The 20,396-nt window shown below is 50.5% G+C and overlaps 1 protein-coding gene across 2 annotated transcripts in view; it reads right to left on the bottom strand.

Moving 5' to 3' along the window:
* The window catches only part of LOC126536965 (leucine-rich repeat, immunoglobulin-like domain and transmembrane domain-containing protein 3), a 294,777-nt gene that overhangs the window by 25,489 nt on the left and 248,892 nt on the right, over positions 1 to 20,396 (bottom strand). For both annotated transcript variants that reach the window (XM_055073630.2, XM_050184043.3), the window contains 2 exons: positions 13,430 to 14,438; positions 10,441 to 11,557 (listed from right to left, as the gene is read on the bottom strand). In XM_055073630.2, the coding sequence (XP_054929605.2) occupies positions 10,448 to 11,557; positions 13,430 to 14,008 (1,689 nt within the window). In that variant the 5' untranslated portion in view covers positions 14,009 to 14,438 and the 3' untranslated portion in view covers positions 10,441 to 10,447. The remainder of the gene's footprint in view (positions 1 to 10,440; positions 11,558 to 13,429; positions 14,439 to 20,396) is intronic.

A 20,396-nucleotide genomic window follows, 5' to 3' on the forward strand; every position in this document is an offset into this window, starting at 1 on the left:
TCAAAGCGCGGCAGCCGGGGAGCGGAGTTCCCCGAATGAGGAGCCTGGAGGTCTCTCGGCTCAACCGTTCGCGCCGTCGTGTGGGCGGGTTGGCGATGCGTCACTGCACTCGGTTCAGCAGGTCTCTCGGCTCGACCGTGCGCGCCGTCGTGGGCTCATGCTCCACCGTCCCGTGACCTTCATCCCGTGACCTTCATCCCGTGACCTTCCCTTTTGGACCGCGACGCCGAGAGTATAAGAGCAGCTGCCCCCGGACGCCAGAGGAGAGGCTCCGATTTGTACTGTTGAGTTACGTGCTCTCCCGTCTCTCCACTTCGGTCGACCTGACCGGCCACTCTTTTGCTATGTTAGAATAAACAAGTTGTTCTGTTACCAGTCTTCTCATGCTTTGCCGGGACCTTCGGATGCTTCCAGTGCCCCAGGCCGCCAGGCCAACGCTACCCTTGGGGCTTGCGACCCATTGGCAATAACGGGCGTCAGCACCGAGACCCCAACAACTCGGGCCAGCGGTGCGATTACAACACTACTCGCACCTGCCGGAGAGCATGGGTTTATTTGCGTATAATAAAGCTTCTTGCGTGGCCGTGTAACGTTTTCGAGCACTTTCGGCACATTTACGACCTCATTCTGCCAACTCTTCTTTGCTGAGGATTCGTTTTAGCGTCATTCTTAAGCTTCCGTTGCATGCAACCGCGATTTTCGACCAGCCCCCGCAAGCTAAGTAAGGGAAAGCGGACCAATCGCAGACGCGGGCACCACCTTCTTGATCCGGTTATCGACTTTCAGTGCAATGGCTCGGCCCTATCGAATCTCTCTACACTTCAGCATGCTCCTCGCCTCTTGTCAGCCAATTAGATAAGACAAGCCGCTCAGTGTAGGCAATGTTATTCGTTTCTAAACACACAAAGGTGACCTCCTATGAATGAGGAAAGCGTTTGATTGGCCTCTTAAGACAACCCTGCGGGTGACCGCCCGGTGCTTGCGTCAGCGGTTACGCAAATTTGACGTCAGGAGATTGGAATAAAAACATATTGGAATAGTTTTACGTTATAGGGCCCCTAGTCTGCTCAGAAAAAAAAACGAAACCTTTTCGTCAAGAGTGAAGCACATATAGGACGTATTTTGCAAACATCATTTTCTGGAGACGTTAGTCACTTCCTATCATACTGCATTCAGAATGGCCGATTCCGATAATACCGTGTGCGTGACTTGATGTCACAAAGCCACATCGACTTAGCCACTGCCTCTGCACCTTTCATCTGACGTTTTCACCTCGCTGGCAGTCCGTTATGACACGTTGGCTTTCTCTCTAGTTTTAATACTGGATTCCAGCTCTTGAGCAAGACGCACCTTCAGCATCAAGCTATTCCCATGTCACGAACGTCGTAACCGAGCCCGAAATAAATGCAGGCCCACCTTCTCGAATTACAAGCGACGCATGTTCCATAAGCACCGGTTGACTATAGGATTCACGATGACTTCGCACGCTCATGTATACACAGGGCTCTGTATTTAGCCGCGTCATTCGGTTCTAGGGCCGACGCGTTTTGCTTCTCGCTATATATGGGGAGAATTCCAGCGACTTCAAAGACGCCACAGTGTCTCAGTCACCACTTCCCCAGCTGCACTGCGCATGAGTAGATTTAAATTGTGCGCTGGAGCTTTTCGCCTTGCCAGCCGTACACACGTTCTGGTTGATGTGATGACATCAGTGCATAGCTGCCAACGAGTTGCTTCATAGAGTCCTGCGCCAAGTAAACGGCTTCTCTCTGCCAATAGCGGGAAGAATATGGCACAGGAAATACAAGGCCAAAGATAGAGGGGGTAGTACAGGCGCTATACCTTTAACTACTTGGTTTATTGAAGAAATACCGCACCTAAATCGACCGGCGGTGGGAGTGAGACGAAAGTGAGATACGAAAAGCAAGGACGTTAATCAGAATCCAAAAAAGAATGACATATTGCTACCCTACACTGGGGGAGGGGAGATAGAAATATGGCGAAAGAAAAAGTGTAGGAAGGAATCACGTGAACCAGGAGAGAGAGACAAACCAACAGACACATAAAAGAAACGATAAGAAATGAAAAAAGAAAAACAACAAGGCAGTTGGGTTTCACATGCGTGACAAAACAGAACTGACAAAGGCAAAAGCCGCATTACTGTAAACAGCAACAAAGTCATTTAAACAGTACAACTTGGCGGAAACCAAGCTAAGCCATTTTTCAGCAAAATTGCTATGCTTCACCTGCCTGACTGCTTTGTAATGCCTTCGCTTCTACGCGTGACAGTACAAACTACGCCCAGCATCTCAAAGCCTAGATACTAGAAGCGCAAGCGCGGGCATCAACACAGCCAGAAGCCCTTTCCAAGGTGCTCAATCTTTGCCACGCTCAGTACTTGGCCCATAATTGTCACCGTTAGCCTCATACCTGTCAAACAAAGAGGCTTTGTCGAGCAGCCACACGCAGCCCCCAATGACGCCCCGGAGGCATTTTCTGTTCGCTAAGAGGCCCTGAAAAGAGGTATAGACAAACCAGAAGGAGCCACCATCGTCCGATGAGAGAGAGTCATGCGGACAAAAAACAGAACATAATTTTCTACCGGCGAGGAAAGAATTTTCTCGTTACCCATCCCACGCTTTATCTTGGAAAAGAGCTGCTGCTTCTCCACTTTCTTACTTGCCATCAACGTGCCGTCTCTTGCTGGCACTTTGAAAGGCGCGCTCGAATCAGCTTTACCACTTTCATATCTGTTTTGTTCTTCTTTTCTTTATTATTATTTGGTGGAATGGTAACTGTGACTTGTTTGTTCACTGGAAACACACCGCTCTTTGCAGAACGGAACGCTATATGGCTTCGCCGTCGCATTGTCCGGCAGCGCTTTCTTATCGTAGTCGAAACGATGTCATGTGCTTTTCGTCTTTTCACTCTGTTCTTAAACGAAAAGAACTTCCGTTTCAAAAGCTAGTTTTTATCGTTAAGTCTTAACTTAAAGGGGAGGGAAAAACTTGCACTGTGTCCTATACGTGGCACGTTATTTTTCGTTCACGTCTCTCTCGCGCTATGATTTTTTGCTTATTCGTTATCAACCCACTTGCACAAGAAAATGTTTTGGTGATGAAAACGTTGTACGCAAGCCACGTCTTAACTACCTCACGTGTGTTTGTTTGTTTGTTTTGCAGAAGGTAAATTTATACGTCCCCTTCACTACTTCATGGGTGGCAGCAAATTTCACTCAGTGCATTTTCCTTTTCTCTGTACCTCACTTTCTCTTTTTCAACTGACATAAAAGAGGCATTTAGAGACGCAAATTCTGGCGTTAATTCTGTTTCCTTCAACAGTCGTACACTTCCCATGCATTCATGCCATCAAGTTTCCAGCGTATCAAAGATATATGTGCCACGACTCACGGCTCCCATTCGTCAGTGCCTCTTGCAACGGAAGTGTGAATATCATTGCGACCGCAGAAATATTGCAGTAAGCCGCGTTACTCTGCACTGCATCGCATCACGTTACAGCGCAGCTGCGCAATAAGTCTACCGGTAGGACTTTACGTATTAGTTTTAGAAACATTATAATTCATCGCGCCAATTCAGTGCTCTGCTGCGAGCAGTGGGGCTTATGTCAGCCAATCAACGAGAGCCAGCTGCGAGTTCCAAGGAAACGAGGAGGGCTCGTCCACTGCATGGTACTGATATTTCCGTGTTGCTTCCACTCGGCTGTCGCCGTTCGGAGGATGATAAGATGCGCACAGTGGAGGACTCCTTCTTCTGGTTCTCTATCCTGGTTCGCTGACGCAACCCATAGCTCTTGCTGCACTGCACAGAATTAGTGACGCGGACTAAATCCTTTTCTCTGAAAAGTGAATTCGTTCATGCAGAGCAACCAGAATATCGACGATGACAATATCCCTACTATTTCAACACCTGTCACCGGGAACTGTCACAAATATAGCGAAGTCTCTCGTTTAACCGTAATACTGCGCTGCGTATTTAGAAAGAGCATCACGTGAGACATGTGACATGCCATAGCTTCTGGTCACGTGACACAGCGCATCTTCGATCGCGCCGTAAGAGTCGCGTTTCGCCCGCGTACGTACAAATGTTCTTAATTCTGTAGTGCCGGATTTAACCTGTATAACCAAAACAAATATGGAACGCTTCTCGTCAGCTGAAAGCCACTGGAAGACGTACCTTGTCGAGATGGCATCATTCGTGTTGCGTCTCGTGAAACATGCGGATTCTGCGCAGTGAGAAGGATCATTAAGACAAGGACGACGTCGAATCCCATATAAATGCAAATCGCAGCGGCATTCGAAATGTCCTCGTCCAAATGTCGAAGGAACTATGACGTTGCTTGTTTTTTTGTTTGTATGTTTGTTTGCTTGTCTCTCTGTTTGTTTGTTTTTTTGTTTGTTTGTTTGCTTGCTTGCATATTCTCACTACCTCTCATTTTCCTTCTATTTTGTTCTTTTTAAAGCGAAACTTCCTTAGCCCCTTGCACGCGTTTTGGTGAGGTTCGTCGGTTTCTCGTTGCATATACTTCAGGTTATAATATAGAAAACTTATATCTGCTCCGATTGCAAGTGCCAGCATACGGGCTTATAAATACCGTGTACGCTAACCGCCAAAGTTGTGCGAATAAGCACACCCCCATTCTTCGTAATAAAGGAATGCATTTCTACATTAAACCTGAACACTTAATGCCGACTCATAGACATTCTTGAAGCACGCTAACTTCTTTAAAGAACTTCGATTTAGCTTATTTTGCATGATTTAGCCATTCTCCATCACTCGGTGTGAGCCTATTGTTGACTAGTCCTGCAGAATCGGTATACACCAACGTGACACGCGGGATATAGAAGCTGTGACGTTTGCGTCAGGTATAATGAAGCAAACCCAATTATATGCATCACCGTCGGTAGGTTAGTTGCGTAACATTTATTTAACCGCTTCATTAAAGCTTAATTTCACATAGACTTCCATACGTGCGTTAGATCTGCATAATCTAATTTTTCGTCGTTCACGAGAAATAATGTAGTCGCTGCAGCAATGTGCAAAAAAGGTGATCTCAGTGCAATTGACAGCATTTTTTTTTCGCAGAAGAGCCTACCTCTTTAAATACTCATGACTAACTTGATTTCGCCGCAGAAATGTTGCATAATTTATAGACATGCGGCAAGCGTGCAGTGTTCGATTAAATTCGCGGTATTGGACTTGCACCTCCATGGGGGCCTAAAGACGGCTGTTCGGGTGGATTTAAATGATCCGCGCTCGCCGTGGTAGGCATACAAAATTGAATCCTGTCGGCATAGTAGCAGGCAATGGCCCAAGAACTTGTTAGCACATGCAAAATAAGATTATATATATCGAAACAACGCTTTAGTGAATAGGCCCGCTAAACGGCGATATGCAAGTGTGTGTACATTTTCATTCTATGCAACGGATGATCTTATTCAATGTTTCTGTTTGTTTTTTTCAAATGTCGCAATTTTATTATCACGCACCTTTTGCGTTTATGCACCACATTGCTCACAAGCTATGCCAAAATTTAAACAACAAGTCGGCCGGATGCGCGTTGTGAGACACCTACGCAGCGATGTAACAAGGACGAATGTAATGCACGATGCCTTTAGAGAGAATAATGGCGTTGACAGGTGCATGCACAGAGAAGCACTAAGCGTATTTTCTTTTATAACGCATTTCGAACGTCATACATCCAGTAGCTTGGAGTAATGTGCGGTAGACTCTGCAATGTCATCACAATAATGCGCAAAAGGGCCGCAGATTTTGTCAAGCTTTTATGCTCTCGTGGTTGCGCGTGCAAGGACCGTTGCCCTCAGCAACGCATAGAATTGCAGAGTGTGACTGTTCTACTTTGTTCTATAGTGAACTACCACGAAGCATACTAAACAGAAGGCGTCAGTGCTGCGTGAGCCCTTATTGGCTGCTTATTCACGCTGTTTTTCTTGTTATGGTTGCCGCTAAAGAAATCACCAATAAAGGCTACGGAAACAGGCTGTCAACTGTCTCCTAAGGGGCTACAATACCCAACCACCGAGGAGGAAGAGAGCAGAGAGGGTTACACGGCAAAAATAAACGAAAAAAAAAAAAAGAAACGCCGCTAACAACCAGGTGGCGTACTGTGTTACCACGTTATACGCTAGGCTTGACCTCTGTCCCCGCCAAGCAAAGTGTATCTCCTGATCGCCACGCTCATCTGCATAGCGTGTCCTTTGTAGCGTGGCAACCGATATCGCGCACCAGCGTGCCATGCGATGCGCCTCACTGAGTGTCGGTTTGGCAATAGCCAGCAACGCGCGACTAGCTTAACAACAACAACAAAAAAAAAGCCCTGCGGTGCAGCCACGGCTTGCATGTTGCGCGACTACCACAACGACCAGCGAGCCGATGGCGCACACTGGAAAAAGCAACACTCAGATTGCGAGCTTTCGTGGCTAGGGTTGGGAAGGAAGGGGGTACAGGTTGGGGGAGGGAGGGAAGGCGAGCTGTGAAAGTCACTTCCAAAGCGCGCTGGGCGGCCGAGCTAGCTATACGGTGCTCTGCCGCGGAGAGACCGTAGCCTGTAGACCCGCGGTGCCGTTGAACGCACGGCGTGAATCGTATTGCAGAGTGGGCCGTCAACTGGGGCGCGCACTGGGCCTCGCACTGCGAGAACCCCGCGCGCGGCCAGTGAATACTAACTCGCTGCCGCGCTCTGCGCGAACGCCGGAGGAAAGCGTTGCGGCGAGGAGGGTCGTAAGAATCGCGTGAACACACAAACGGGCGGCGGGGCCGGCGCAGTAGTTTCGTTTCTATCAGACGTGACGTGCACGTTTTGCAGCGTGTAAATCTCGTTTGTGCAGCGTCAGCGCGGCCGTGGTTATGATTTATACATGGTCCCCTCGTAAAGGGCGACGCGCCGTGCCATGTGCGCCCGCGTGCTGTCTCTGGTGGCTGGCTCCACTGCGATCTTTCTGCTCGCAGCTGCGGACAGTCGTCCGAAGGTTGTAACAGCGAGCTCCGTTCTCTTTCTTTTCCGCAGCCCGCCAGCTAGCTCAAAACCGTCGCGGGTCGTTTATTATGCACGACTTGACCATACCCCGCGTTTCGGTAGGCTTAACTGTATCGAATTGTCTAAATGAGTACTTGATATGCGCATGTTGCAAGGGCTGGGAGACAACAGCGCACTTATCGTACGAATGATGTTCCGTAAGTGGCATATCTCCCTTTTATATACGTTTATGGCGCCATGACGTTGTTGTAGTGCTTGAAAGAGTTCACATACTCTTTTTGTTTAATACACTCTTACCATAAAAATTAAGAATGGTCCCGCGACACTATCCTCTCTTTGGGGGTTAGCGATACAGCGCTGACGGATCAGCCTTTATTATTATTATTATTCTCGAGGAAAGTCGTGTATCGCGAGGCGCCGGCAACACAAGCAGTCGCTATGTAGCAGCGCTCCGTGAACTTGGGCACACAGGTTAGTCACATTCCTTAGTATGCGAGTCACTACTTTGGCAGCCAACTACTGCACATATCTGCCCTCTACCGCGCCGCATTTTGCAGCATGAATGGAGCACAGTGCGTTAGCGAACACACAATTGCATTGGCGACAGCTGATCGCATAGTAGTGACCCGCCGCGGTAGCTTAGCAGCTATGGTGTTGGGCCGCTGAGCACGAGGTCACGGGATCAAATACCGGCCACGGCGGCCGCATTTAGATTGGGGCTAAATGAAAGCAGGCCCGGGTCCCGTGCACTGGAGGTACGTTAAAGATCCTTGGTGGTCAAAATTAATTCGGAGTCCCCCCCTACAGCGTGCCTCAGAATCAGATCCGAGGTTTTGGCACGTAAAACCCCAGAATACAGTACAATGCAATTCAATTCGCGCAGTAGCAGGGCAGACGCGGTAATGGTTTCGCATTCGTGCACTTTCGCTGAGGCAATGAGCGGCGCGCCGCAGAAAGCGCCATCTCGTTCCACTAGAGCAAACTACTCCGCGAAAAGAGTCAATAACCGTATATGTTAACCAGCCGCGGTAGTTCGGTGGCTACGGCATTGTGGATGAACAATGACCGCCGCATAGTTTCACCCAGCATTGGACCACTACAACCATAGGATCTCAACGAGCATAAGGTCGCCGTTTCGACTGCCGGGAGCGCCAGGCAAATTCAAGTGGTGGAGTGTAACGGAAGAATACTTGTGTACCATGCTGTGGGCGCAGCTTCAAGAACGATAGGCCGCCAAAATAATTTTGTAACCCTCCACAACGGCGCCTCTAATAGCCCGTGTGATGATTATGGACGTTATATTCCATGAATCAATCATATTTGCCAAATTTCTCCTGATACCGCGCGGAACCTCAGAGACTTGCTCACTTAGGTTCACTTACTGCCCTCACTTCAAGCGGTTTCAGCAGAAAAGCGAAAACAATGCCTCAGGATGGGCTAAAAATCGAAGATCTAGCAAAGCAGTGTGTAGTACGTGTAACGCTTTGCCTTCTTCTTCGTTGCGTCTCACTTGTTGTTAAGCTGTGCCGTAGTTAAATTTCAAGCACTTAATACAGCGCTGGAATTCAACAGGTACAGTACTAAAATGTTTAAACCTGTTCGTATGCTAGCATGAATTAGTCTTTTTTTTTTTACGATGCTAAGCTTTGGGCTGCCGGAAAAGCATGATATCCTAAGCCTCAAATGTGCTCTGCTAAAAAAAAGGGGGGGGGGGGGAAGAAAAAGGCAGGGAGGTTAAGCAGGTTTCACCTTGTTTGCTACCCTACACTGGAGGATGGGGAAGCTTGCAGAAAAGAAAGCAGGAAATGTAGACTGAAAGGGATCACAAGTGGTGTTCACGCACACGCAACAGCGTTCACCGCGCAACAAAGGCGTTCGCATAGCCTATACTCCGTTCCATACAGAGCAGTTAACTCTGTGGAAGCTAGAGAGAGTTCTTGCAGTGGCTTCGTTCGCATGTCGATGTAGCTCGATGTGTTTTTACCGCAATTGTGCACAACTGTTCTTTATATAGGCTAAGTATTAATGAAACAGTTTTATTCCTTAGAAACAAACATACTGTGGTATACGAATGCTAATGTGTTGTTGTAGATCATTTTTATTTTTGTTGTTCTTCTGTGGATTTTTTTTATTTGCAACCCGTCGAAAGGAGCCTCACGCTTGGCGCGCACTGAAGCATGGACGGAACGTGCGGTGTGATAAATTTTCTCGGCCGAACTGCTTGTGTAGCTTTCACAACGTTGAGTGCTACGTCTGAAACGGAGTATACTCATCTACAAAAAAAGTTTCAGCGCCTGCTTGTGGCCCTCTGCGCAAATGACGGTTGAGTATGTGCATGGTCTGCTAAGAAAATTGTTACCGTCAACAGGGGAGATTAAAGGTAGAGGGCAAATTATCTGACCTCTGTCGCACTGTTTATCTCTGTACTCCCCAAGCAGTTTCAGCTGCACCGTAAACGCACCTGCCTTCATGCACCACGACTTGGGCTGCGTCACCACACCAGCTGATCAGTGCACACTGCAGGACAAAGGTCTGTCGCAGTGCCCTCGACTACTTCTCTCCTGCGCCAACCGCACTTGCCCTCTGCGTCCAAATTTCGAATTGTCACAGCTTCAGGAAAGCATCTGCCAGCTTCGCCAACGTTTTGTAGCACCGTCAGGCTATGAAAAAAAGAAAAAAAATTATGGGGTTTTACGCGCCAAAACCACTTTCTGATTATGAGGCACGCCGTAGTGGAGGACTCCGGAAATTTAGACCACGTGAGATTCTTTAACGTGCGCCTAAAATCGAAATCGCATTTCGTCTAAATGCGGCTGCCGCGGCCGGCATCGGATCTCGCGATCTCGAGATGAGCAGCCCAAAACCATAGCCACTGAGCAACCACGGCGGGTGGAAAAAAAAAAGGCACGATGAGTGATGAGGAGTCACGTCTGCTAAATCCGATTACTATTAGCCCAGTCTTCGACGGAATCCCGTGTGGTGAGCAAGAACGTATATGATGTAAAAGATGCATTCCCTTGATTAAAATTAAAATTCGTGTCTTGACGTCTGAAGGCGCGTACGATTCTCCTTTTTCACAACGTCGATAAACATATGACATTCGCTCATACTGAGATGTGCTGCAGTAAGCGTGCGTAAATGTCGGGCTTGTTGCTTCATTTTAGTTCAACCTGGTCACCATGACGTAGAGGGTGGGAGAGAGGATTCAAAGGTAAGAATGACGGAGAGTGCAGCCGGAAGAACACGTTTATGAACTGCAGGATCTCACCGGGGCCAAGGGGGTACATAAAGAAGGAGGATGAGGATAAGAGGTTCTGCGCTCACGTGATACTTTGCCAGCCACATCCCACGTCAACAGTGCAAATGACACCGATCTGCAGAGCTTGGCGACTTAGAGGCTCACGAGCAAGGGTTCTATACACTCACCGAGATGTCAGTCGAGGATGTCCGTCTCGTACTCTCGCTCATCTCCGAGCCCCTCGTCCGGCGAGTCCCTCGCGCCCGGCGACAGCGGATTGGCCACGATTCCCGCGGGTCGCTTCCTGGTCGCGCACACCTGTTCGTGCCTCGGCGCACCGGCGGACACGCGCAGCGCGTCCGTCACCACGTCGCTCGCGCCACCGTCCTCCTCCTTGTTCGCGCCGCGGCACGCGCGCAGAGTCCGATACTCGCCGCGCAACACGGCGGCCACGATGCCCGACTTGGCCGTCGCCGGCGCGGGCTTCTTGTTGGAGCTCAGCAGGGGCGCCGGGCTGCCGGACTGCTCCTCGGAGTTGGCCTGCAGGCTGCCGGCGTCCGACGAGCGCTGCTTCGACTCGAGCAGCAGCGACTCGAGTCGCATCTGCGTCTCCTTGGCGGCGCGCGGGCCCCGGGCGGGCCGGCGCACCGCCAGCAGGCAAGCCGAGGCCGCGACTAGGGCCAGGAGCAGAAGTAGGCCTAGCACGATGCCGACTATCTCGGGCGCCGACAGCGCCGCAAGGTCGGCCGAACGCGGTCGCACTATGAGCGTCACGTTGGCCGTCTGATTGCCGGCGCGGTTGGCTGCGGCGCACAGGTAGCGTCCGCTGTCCTTGAGCATCACGTTGATGATGGTGAGCGTGCTCGTCTGCTGCCGGCGGCCGCTCTGGTGCGCCCGCAGCAAGTACATCTGGCGCCCAAACGATATGAGCGACAGGTTGACGATGGCGCGGCTCCGCCACAGCCACCTGACGTTGGCCGCCGGCAGGGAGTCGATGTCGCACTGCAGCGTGGCGTTCTCGCCTTCCACGGCGCCCACGCGCAGCTCACTGGCGGCGATGCGGGGTGCGCAGGCGAAGTCGTCCGGTTCCAGCTGGCTCCAGAGCCGGCGCGCGAGCCTCGGCGGCCCCTCGCAGCGAGGCGGCACCGAGAGCGGCACGTTGCGCTGATGCATCCACTGCCGCAGGCTGCGAAGGCTGCAGTCGCAGTGCCACGGATTGTCGCTCAGGTCTAGCGAGTGCAGCGGTGGCAGTGTGAGGCCGTCCGGGGGTAGCGAGCGCAGTCGATTGCCGTCGAGGCGAAGTACCTGAAGAAAGGCGGAAAGAAAGACAGTCATATGCATGTGCGGCACACGCAGTACACTCGCTCGCAGCGTAAGCTGAAGGAGCGATTCCATGGGACTTCCATTTTCGGCAGCACGTACTAGAGGGTCAACGCGGCGCAGTCTTTATTCGTTGCTTTCACGAGAACGAACTGAACTGCACGGCCACCGTCAATGGCGAGCTGCGCCTTGTGTTGCTCTCTGCACAGCGGTCTGCTGGGCCCGACGTTGCCTAGTTGCATTCAGGCATGGGTTGCTGCCGGTTGCTGCTGAAGAAGCTATGATTCGCTTCTTCAGCAGCAGTTCGTACCTTGCGAGGAGGTTCCATAACGCATACCTAACTCTAAACACAGAGATCAAGACTATGCGGCGCACATGTCGCATTCTTTGACGCGTGGCACGATACCGTTCAGGTGCTGCATGTAGTGGCTCTTGGTGGAATACAACGCAACTGCAATGCAAAGCTTGCACATATGGGTGCTTCGCGACTCGCATCTCGCGTCGCTTGTAATCGCGTGACAAGGAAGGAAGGAAAAAGTGGAGAAGGAAAGGCAGGGAGGTTAACCAGTTTAGCTTAACCGGTTTGCTACCCTGCACATGGGAGAGGGATGGGGGCATGAGAGATGGGGAAGGGAGGGAGAGAGAGAGCACAAAGCACAGCACCCACATCGTCTGTTAGAGTCCGTCACTCTTGCGTAGTACGTGATATCACTGTCACAGCCGCTTGTCCAATGCCGTCTCTTTCAAAAACCGAAGTAGTCCCTTCGTCGCCTTCAGCTGCAATGTCAGGGACCCGATACGATGCTGCTGCTGATGATGAGATGATAATAATTTCTTGGCTTCCCCTTTGAAACGTCGAGGTGACAAATAGTCACCTAGCCTGCTTGATTTGATGAGGTATGCTGTATATGTTTTTCATTCTATCATTTTCGTATAATCCCTCTTAGTCCTATTTTCCTTCGTCAAAACTTCTCGGTCTACCTTGTACTGCTACCTATGCAACGTTCATTGACGAATGCCCCAGGAGCCCTCCGCACATAGACAGCCCTATATTACACCAACATCCACTAATGAGGAATAGGCAGTGGGAGGCATGTCTTGCGGACGAGGGTCGGGAGAGCCAATTGGCTCTTTTGAGCCAAGCCCAGCGAGCCGCTCGTGCCAGTGGGGCCCTGGAATAGGGGCCCCGACCATCGTGCCTTATCTTATTTTTATTCAATAAAGTTTTTACTCACTCACTCCTACATGGCGTGCCGCCTGGTACAATAATACGCAACTACAATGCAAAGTGTGCACGTATGGACGCTACGCGGCGTGCAACTCACATCGCGTGACTCCTTGCGCACTAGGACGCGTGTATAGGGCATGTTTTCTTAGCAGCAAGCAAGCTGCTGCTGCTCCTGATGATGATGATAATGAGGATGATGATAATGATTTCTTATTCAACGGCACAAACCCACTGTCGGGGATAGCCCACGAAGCGGGTGGTAAAACAATTTTTAAAAAAGAATCTTGAATATTTGTAGTTTTAGCGAAAGGAAACGAAAATAATAAATGAGGATGAGAAAGCCAGCGGCAGAAACATGCTGCTGCTGCTGATGATGATGATGATCATCATTTATTAGCACCCCCTTTGAAACGGGGCGGTGGCGAATAGTCACTCAGCCTGCTTAATTAAATGAGGTATGCTGTACACTTTTTTTTTCATTCTAGGTTTTCTGTATACATCTCTTTGTTCTTATTCTTCCTCAAATCTTCTTAGCTGCCTTGTATCGCGACCTAAGCAACTGCATGAATTTGTTATTTCATTATTTCTGTCGCGGTGTAAGGAGCTGGTTATGTAGCGACCCGTAGTACCTCTAGTGACTGCAGGTCGGCAAAGACGTTCGTCTCGAGCCATGCCAGCTGACACTGACTCAGCTCCAGGGAGACGAGGCTATGCAGTCCGCGGAAGCTGTGTCCGGCCAGCCTCTGGATCGGGTTGGCGCTGAGCTGCAGGCGGCGCAGCAGCGGGCAGTAGGGCGCCAGCTTGGGAACGGCCGTGAGGAAGTTGTGGCTGAGGTCGAGCTCGACGAGGTTGTTGAGGCCGCGGAACGCGTCGTCCGCCATCAGGACGATGCCGCAGCGCGACAGGTAGATGCGCTGCAGGTGCACCAGGCGAGCCTGCTGGAAGTGGCCGCCCGGCAGCGTCTTGAGGATATTGCCCGTCAGGTTGAGCACCTGCGTGTCGCTGGGCAGGTGCTGCGGCACGCTGCCCATCAGGCCTGCGCACTCGGCGGTGCGCTTGCCGCCGCTCCACTTGCAGCTGCAGGCCGACGGGCAGCTGCCGCCATGCGGTGAAGCCGTGCCGCCGGCGCCCGCGGCGGCCGCCATGATGATCAGTGAGAGGACGAGGGCACTCGGAGAGAAGGAGGCTCGCGACACAGTCCGGGGCATCGTCGGCGAGCCCCCGTCAAGGAGGCCCGGGTTCGCGCGACGCCGCCGCGGCCATCGGTGGAATATTCGGCCCGGGCTGGTTACGTGGCCTCGCGCGAGGCCCTGTCAGCTGCCCCGGTCACCGGAGAGTTCACGAATTCCCGTGCGGTGCATGGTACGCCGGACCTGCCGTCAGCGGGGCGACGGCTCCGCGCGCTCAAGCTGGGTTCGCATCTATTGCTCGTCAGCTGCTGCTGTCGGGAGACGTCCGACAAGGCTTTCATACCTGGACACTGGCAGTACTCGCATGGTAATGGAAGATGCGCTTGCGTTTTCCTTTATTTTTTCTTTCAGCTCACTCTGTAGAGCGCGCCAGACATGGCCAGGTTGTACCTCTCGAGAACGCAGAATCACGGGGCGTCGTTGATTTCACAGGGCACTTGCTGGAGATCTGAAAGCGAAAAAGAAACACGAACGATGAGTGTGCCGACTCTGTAGGCAGCGGATACTCTACTGAATGTTATTAGTTACGCAGCGATTGCAAAAGAACTCGAAAGCCCTTTGACCTACTAAGAAATGCTGAAACCCGTACTCATAATACGCGCCGCCTTCCGATGCGCTAAAATCAGTTTATTGGAAAAAGCTATGATGGACAATAAAATCGAGTTGGCACTCTTAGCGCGACAAGCCAAGCTCTTTCTCTCCGCAATGCCCGAGAATAATTTGCGCTAAGCTCTCCCACTTATGGTCACAAGTTGCGCTGCCTTTTAGGATGATTCCATTTTCATGCGCATGAGCTTAGTAGTAAGGTTTCAGCACAAAACTACTTAAGGCTACGACTTCTATATGTGATTGCATACGATTGATTATTTTCATTCCGCAATCTGGCAGCTGGAGGTATGAATCTGAATATTTAAATGTAATAAATATCTATCATAGAAAAAAATTTGCATTCGCGTAAAAGATGCGCCAATCTACGAAGTAAATTTACTCGGGCTTCTATGAAAAAAAAAATTCGCTCTTGAAGAAAAATTTGTCCTGCTCTGGGTTCGTACCCGCCAATTTTCCAGAGCTGGCGAGGGCGAAATAAATGAGCACTTGAAGCCCCAAGGGCAAATATTTACACTCATTACATTCATTTTGACTGAATGTGCCACTTATGATGATGATGATCGCAGCAATGACCGAATGAGTAAACATGCAGAACTTCCGAATGTAGGAAAATACCATGACGACAAATACTTTTACGCGCGTAAATGTTGTTAAAGAGAAACACTTTGGGATCCTCATAACACTGTCGACATTGCTCATCACTTCCGGGTAGAATAGAGGCCGTCATCGTTCTTTTTTTATTATTCTTTTTATTACGCGGGAACAATGCATATCGTAATACCAGCCTTACGCCTCGACGCTGCAGATAAAGCGCCCCTGGGCGGAGCGTTTTACGATCTCTGAAAAGCGCCTACGTGCGGAGAAGCAACGTACGTCCACGGGGGATCGGTCAGACAGGCACGTTGCAAAGCGACGCTCACACGTACAACGACCACCCGTGCGCGCGCGCTCGCGTTCGCGCGCACCGACAAACGCGGCACGGACGCTCGAAACAAAAAGGGGGCAGCCGTAACTCCCACTGGCCGGACCGCCCCGCTTCGTCCCGACTGCCGCCCAGCTGGAGATATCAGCGGCCCTTTCGCAACGCCGTAAAGAGCGAAGAAATGGCCTCGCGCAGTGCGCCCGGCGCATGCACTTTGAATGAAGGTCGCGCGTTCGGCCTGCCCTAGTCCCCGTCGCCCTTTTTGCCCTCTCCCCCTCCCCGCTTCAACCTCTCCCGCACGTCGTTGGCATCGGTCCGCCGCGACTGCTTTCGCGCGGCGCGCAGCGCTGTCAATAAAACACGAGCCCCGCGCGATCAGTAGGAGAGCGTGCCCTGCGCTTCACGTATACGTTCGCGGCTCGTGCAGGGCGTGCGCAGCGCTTCGGAGTTGGTGAGTCGCGCGGGGCACCCCGTTCTCGTCCGCCTCCGATACGGTGGCGGGGACTCCACAGCACGCCGAGAAAATAGGGGCGCGATTCGGAAGCGGGAGTGCGACGTTAAAAGGATGGCGAAAAGGTTTGACGAGCACGCCGCCGCGCCCCCCTTTGCAGAGTTCGCCGTAATTCAAGCGCCACTCACAAACCGGCCTATAACACCCGCTCGCAGACGACGCGCGCGTTTCCTTCCGACCCTATGGCGCTCGTCCGGAAGAGGCGGCGAATAATAAAAGCCGGTCTCCGCTTTGAGGGAGCATACACACGTCACTTGCCCTCGTGATGATGGCCTTTTCAGCATAGTTCGGTGAGATCCTGATGCCGTTTTCTTTCTCTCCCCCTTTTCGGGGCAAAGGCTGGTTTTCGTTCCATGTTTTGTGGTTCCGCTTCGGCGCGCGTTCCAGTGGCAACCTGGAGGAAACGACCCCACGGCGCGTGCCCTCCTGCGACAAGCCGGAGCCAGCCCCGAACATTTCTGTTTTCTTTTTTTATGGCACCATACCGAGAAAGCTTCACGCTGAAGCGGTTACGGGGCACAAGACACCCTAGTTTCGAATTGCCTCAGCTTGACGCGCCCTCCCACCGTCTCTTCTGCTTATACACTCTCCGCGTGCTTCCGTTTCGTTCCGCGCACTATTTGTCGTCGGGAAAGCAAAGAGGATATGCTACCTTTTCCCTTTGGGGAATGTCGGATTTATAACCCCCGGCCGCTCTGCGCCGTTCCTCTTTTCACGCCAACGTCGGCAGTGTGTTTCTGAGGCGCGCTCTCTTTCTCTGTATCTCTCGGGTTCTTGCGACTTGTTTAGTGTATATAGCAAGTTCGAGAGGAACGGGTTTTGCACGAACAGTCGGCGCTAAAGCGCAAGCTCGTTCTCGACGGCAACGCCAGAGCCGGCGTTTAAAACGCCGTTTGATTGAGAGTTTGACGTTAGCTCGAGGCGCACTATACCGAGAACTCGGCGCGCGCCTGCCGACCGAGAAAAAAAAAAGGGCTCGCTTCGACGACTATACGACGGCGAGGGAATACACATTACGGCCGCGACCTCGTGGCCTGCTTGGCTGGAGCGTATACGTTCGCTCGGGGCGGCGGGCGTGTTATATGTAGTACGGGGGCGGCTCCACTGTGCTACGTGCGCTTCGGACTCGGAGCCCGGCGCTTTCTTTATTTCGTCGTTTCGCGAGAAACTTTTGATCGAGCCGGAGTTCTTGATTCTGGGCGTGATTCGGACGAGCCGCGGTGCTTTACGGCAGGTCGATGTCTAATAAGGCTTCCCGAGCGACGCTCCCCGCTCTCTCGCCCCTTTCGGTCCCCCCTCCGCGGCGCAATCTATGGCTTCTCCACTTGAGTTTACAAATGCGCAGTGCGGAGAACTAGCGCGAAATAAACAGAAACAAAGGGGAAAAGGCAAAGGAAGAAAGCAAATTGCGTAGTCATCGTATTCAAGGCATCGAAAAGGAGTTTTATATTTAGATGGAGTACGTAAAACTCCTTTTTCTTTTTGTCCTAATATTCGAGAGGCTTAGTGTTTTAACGCTCGACTTTATTCGCCAGACTTTACGATCTCTCCCGAGGAGGATGAACGAAAAATTGCGCTGTAGCTTAAACGTTGCTACATCCGCCCCTTTCGTAAAGAGAAGCCGGTCATATTGTTTAAATTTGTAACCATTGTTGCAGAAGGTCACGATTTCTACTCTTTTTTCTAATCATGATAAGCACTTAAAGCAACATAGAAGATTGCGCCATTGTGCAGGATAGGTTGTAAGCTTTCTTTGGCGCACGTGTTTTGATTTTCCAGCGAGAGTGAGAGAAAGATGTGAATATGCGCAAAAGAAACAAGAAAAGCTTCTTGCGCAAGAATATATGAGTTCATATTTTAAAGATGCGCAAGTTCTGAGCACATCACTTGGTCTTTTTGGCCCGTGGTGTTTTTTCTCCCCAGTAGACTGCTGGTACGGGGTGTTCCGTTCGTCACCGTAGCGGTCGCCATGTGTGTGTGTGTGTGTGTGTGTGTGTGTGTGTGTGTGTGTGTGTGTGTGTGTGTGTGTGTGTGTGTGTGTGTGTGTGTGTGTGTGTGTGTGTGTGTGTGTGTGTCTTTGTTTCTTTCTTGAAACACATGGTGCTTAAAAAAAAGACAGACACAGGGGATGGTGCCGAGTCACGCGAAACCACGTTCTCTCCGCAGCAATCTACCACAAAACATCAATAGCGCCGTTTATAAATCACTACCCTGTATTGTAAAAAATTGGTTTCCACAATGGTTTCCACCATTTATTTACATCACACGAAGTTTTAAGTGAACTAAGCCCAAAAGACCCGCCAGAAATCAGCGATAAAATCGTTTTAGACGGCAGCGAGCGACAGGAACAACCTCCGTAATCTATGCACCTATTGCGCGATACGAAATAGCATCATTAAAAAACCTTTAGTGCGAATACTTATATTTACTCTCGAACCTCCATTACATCGATTTTCAAACAACAAACTTCCATTTTCTGCTTCAAATTCAGAAGCTCTGAAACAAACAAAACAAAAACAAAACGGGAATGTAGGGTCATTAACGCCAGGTGGTGGGTTGCCACAGGTGTAAAAAGAGCAAAGCACTTCTCGGGGGATGTTCGACCGTCGATAATGCTACGAGTGAAGCAGCAGTGTTGCGTGCTCCCTGCGATGTAGTGAAAGAAAAAGGGAAGCGGTAGGCCTAAACCTACATTTGGAAGAGAGAATCATATCGCCATCGTCCAGGCTAGAACCGGGGACAATTAAGTAAAGATAGAAAGCTCGCGTACTTCCCTCGACGTCATGACTCATTTACGTAACTGCACCTTATGTAAAAATAGATAACGAAGTCGCATCGAAGTCAAAGGGCATAAACATAACTGTAGCAACATGTATAGTTTTAGTAAAACCATAAACAAGACTTTCAAATTCAGTCGCGACAAAAAACAAAAATAAATAAATCGTAAGGCGTGGCAGGGCACCAGCGTGACATACTACTGTGTCGTGATGAAAACGATAAAAGTAAGAAACTTTTCAGGCCGGCTATTGTCTCGACAGCAACAGTGAAACCAGGAGAGTGAGAGAGAGAGAAACGGCAGGGAGGTTAACCCGAGGTAAGTTTCCGGTTGGCTACCCTGCACTGGGCTGGGAGGTGTAAAGGTTGGAAAGAGGGCAAACAGAGTAAGAAAAAGAAAAGGACAGGTAACATGGAAGGCAACGTATGCAATACTGGAGGGTGATTCTATACGCCGTTACTTCTTGGCAGCCATTTCTGCAGTCAGCAATACCGGCCTTAATCTTGTTTTAGTCCTGTAAAGCGTGCTTTGGCTGCAATGTATTCTGCATGCAAGAAAGACAACTTTAGAGGACCAGTTACTAAACTTCTGTTTGCCAAGTCACCAACACACAAGCTTTAAATTTTCTTTAATGGTATGCCTCATTCCGGCCCGCCAGTCGACAGAGAGCTTTCAAGACGACTACAGCAGAGGCTCACCGCTGCCCATCGCTGACTTACGGGTACCGTGCATAGCCGCTAGGATTAACCTGCTTCGCACTGAAGCCTTAGCTGACAGCGCTTAAAAACAACTGCCGATGAGCACAAAATGCATAGTGTTGCCACCTAATCGCTTGATAACAGCCCAAATTTTAAAAACACACGCACACAACCAGAGAAAAGAAAAGGGAAACTAAAGAAGAGAAAGAAATATCAGTCACTTTAGCATACACCAAACAGTGTCAAGGCGAAAGCCTGTGCGCTCAAGAGAAATCCATTAAATTACTTGGCAATCTCATTCGAACGCGTTGTTACTTTTTATTACTTGTTGTCTCCCACTAAAGTTAGTGGGTTCGAGTTCCCTAAACAAAGCTACCCTAATAAACATTACCTTAATCAACTTCGCCCTGATTAACACAAAAGGTCGTGGATTCGACTCCCACCAAAGGTCATGGGTTCTAGTGTCCTAATTAACTCTATATTGAATAACTGTACCTTACTGAACTTCACCCTAATTACCACCAAAGGTCGTGGGTTTGAGTGCCTTAACTCTATAATAATTAACTGTGCCTCTTTTTTTTTTTCTTCAGCGAAGCAGCATATGGTTAGCCGATTCGTCCGTCTGTCGCCTGTACGTTGAAAACACATCCGGCGCAACGCCATACATGCGCGAGAAAAAAAAAAGAGAAAGAGAGGTGCGCGATTGGCTGCACCAGTAGTGACGTCGTTGCTGGCCGTCGCAGTCGAAGGCTCATGCAGCAGTTTCTGTCCTGCTCCGAAATGGGTAGGCCACGCGTCCTAGGTACTCCTGAGGAGCAGTCAGTTTTCAATCAGCAACGCCGCGAGCAGAACCCGGAACAAGCTCGTCTACGCCATGCGGATGCTGCAGG

The sequence above is a fragment of the Dermacentor andersoni genome, chromosome 4 (genome assembly GCF_023375885.2).
Source record: "Dermacentor andersoni chromosome 4, qqDerAnde1_hic_scaffold, whole genome shotgun sequence".
NCBI lineage: Eukaryota > Metazoa > Arthropoda > Arachnida > Ixodida > Ixodidae > Dermacentor > Dermacentor andersoni.